Source organism: Pteropus vampyrus, unplaced genomic scaffold (assembly GCF_000151845.1).
Source record: "Pteropus vampyrus isolate Shadow unplaced genomic scaffold, Pvam_2.0 Scaffold84, whole genome shotgun sequence".
Taxonomy (NCBI): Eukaryota; Metazoa; Chordata; class Mammalia; order Chiroptera; family Pteropodidae; genus Pteropus; species Pteropus vampyrus.
Genome location: NW_011888865.1, coordinates 3,691,332 through 3,692,950, shown reverse-complemented (window position 1 = coordinate 3,692,950; position 1,619 = coordinate 3,691,332). Strand labels below are relative to the sequence as shown.

Here is a 1,619-nt window from a genome sequence, read left to right as displayed (position 1 = left end):
CAAAAAATTAATCAAAATTTTAAATATTTGCCTTAGGTGATCCGGAAGGGAGAAGTCAGCTGTTGTTGGACCTGTACACCATGTAAAGAGAATGAGTATGTTTTTGATGAGTATACCTGCAAGGCATGCCAGCTGGGGGCCTGGCCCACTGATGACCTTACAGGTACATGTATCACAATGTCAGCATAGGTGTTTCCGTCAAAAATTAACTGAAAAAGATACATATATGGGAGGAGAGGGTCACATCTTCAAGTATTTCTTATCTTGGTGGTCTTGTTTATGTGACAAAGAATTCCCTTAGGAATAGATGCCTTCCCAATGCCTGGCTAATCATGAAAATCTTTAGATCTCAGGGAAAGATTGGTCTACATTCCCACCTTCACCACCAAAGTAGATCAGAATCCCTAGGTTTTCTTCTGGGTATTTTTACCCCATCCTAAGGATATTCCCAGAACTTCTGATGCAGGGCTCCAGTTAATTGACATTTGGGGTGGTGAGAAAGAGGTAGCACAATAAATGTAGCACAATAAAGTAGGAGTTGTTCTAAAACTCTTTGTTTCTCTTATAAAGGCATGATCTTTGTCTTTAAAAAGTTAATCTAAATCAGGAACCTCCAATTAATGAGTTTTCAAATAATGTTGTCACAGGGCAAGACTGATCTGCTTAGTTTTTGTTTTGTTTTGTTTTGTTTTGCTTTGTTTCTGTGGAGTTTTTGTTTATTTGTTTTTGTGTTCTTTTGGTTTGGGACTTTTTCCTCCAAAAATGTTAAGGAATATGTCATTGTGTTCTTAAAATTATTTTTCATAGCTATTTCTAATTTTTACAATATGAAAACAGAATATGATAGCTTTCATCTTTCCTTCCAATTTATTCAATGTATATTACATTCCTATTTGCCTACCACTGAAATAGATACAGAAAAAAAGATATGGCCTCTATCTTAATGAAGTTAATAAGGAAAATAAAAAGGTAAAAAAATATGATTACAATATAATAAAAGGACATAGATTTGTAGAAATGGAAATATGAAGAGGGGGCTTATGAGACTAAGTTTTCAAGGAAAATAGAGGAAAAACATTCCAGGCAGAGGGCTCGCCACGTGGTATGTCAGGTCATCTAGTGGTTTTACAATTAAGATGAATTTAGCACATCGTTAGGCAAGAAGATTAGAACATCAGTGTTAGTCTCTATACCTCGCAGGACAAGAGATTATTCATGGTAGTTTTACTAACATTCCAAAAGCTTGGTTCTAAAAATCTGTGATCCTGGGCCTTTTGACACAAGCTCACATTAAAGCTTTGTTTTCAGTGATTGGTATTCATCAAAATATTTTCTTTTTCTTAAAAAATAAAAAACTCTGATTTGATAAAACACCCAAGTGCCTTGTGATAGCATTTGAATCCTATTTTCACCATTAGACAATGAGCTTTCTGATACTCTTATACATCCTAGTATCCTCAAAGCCAACTCAGTGCTGAAAACAAAGTCTTCAATAAATTTAGTTGAATAGATGCACAACAGTGAGCACAAACACATACACAAAATGTCAGAAAGAAAAATATGATTGTTTTTTGTGGGAGGGAGTGAGAAGCAGTATTGGTACAATATTTTCCTTTATA

The 1,619-nt window shown here is 34.7% G+C and overlaps 1 protein-coding gene across 1 annotated transcript in view; it reads left to right on the top strand.

Annotated features, from left to right (window-relative positions):
• Positions 1-1,619, top strand: part of GRM5 (glutamate metabotropic receptor 5) — a 418,657-nt gene that overhangs the window by 346,962 nt on the left and 70,076 nt on the right. Inside the window, exon 7 of the mRNA XM_011363299.1 lies at positions 37-163. Within this exon, the coding sequence (XP_011361601.1) occupies positions 37-163 (127 nt within the window). The remainder of the gene's footprint in view (positions 1-36; positions 164-1,619) is intronic.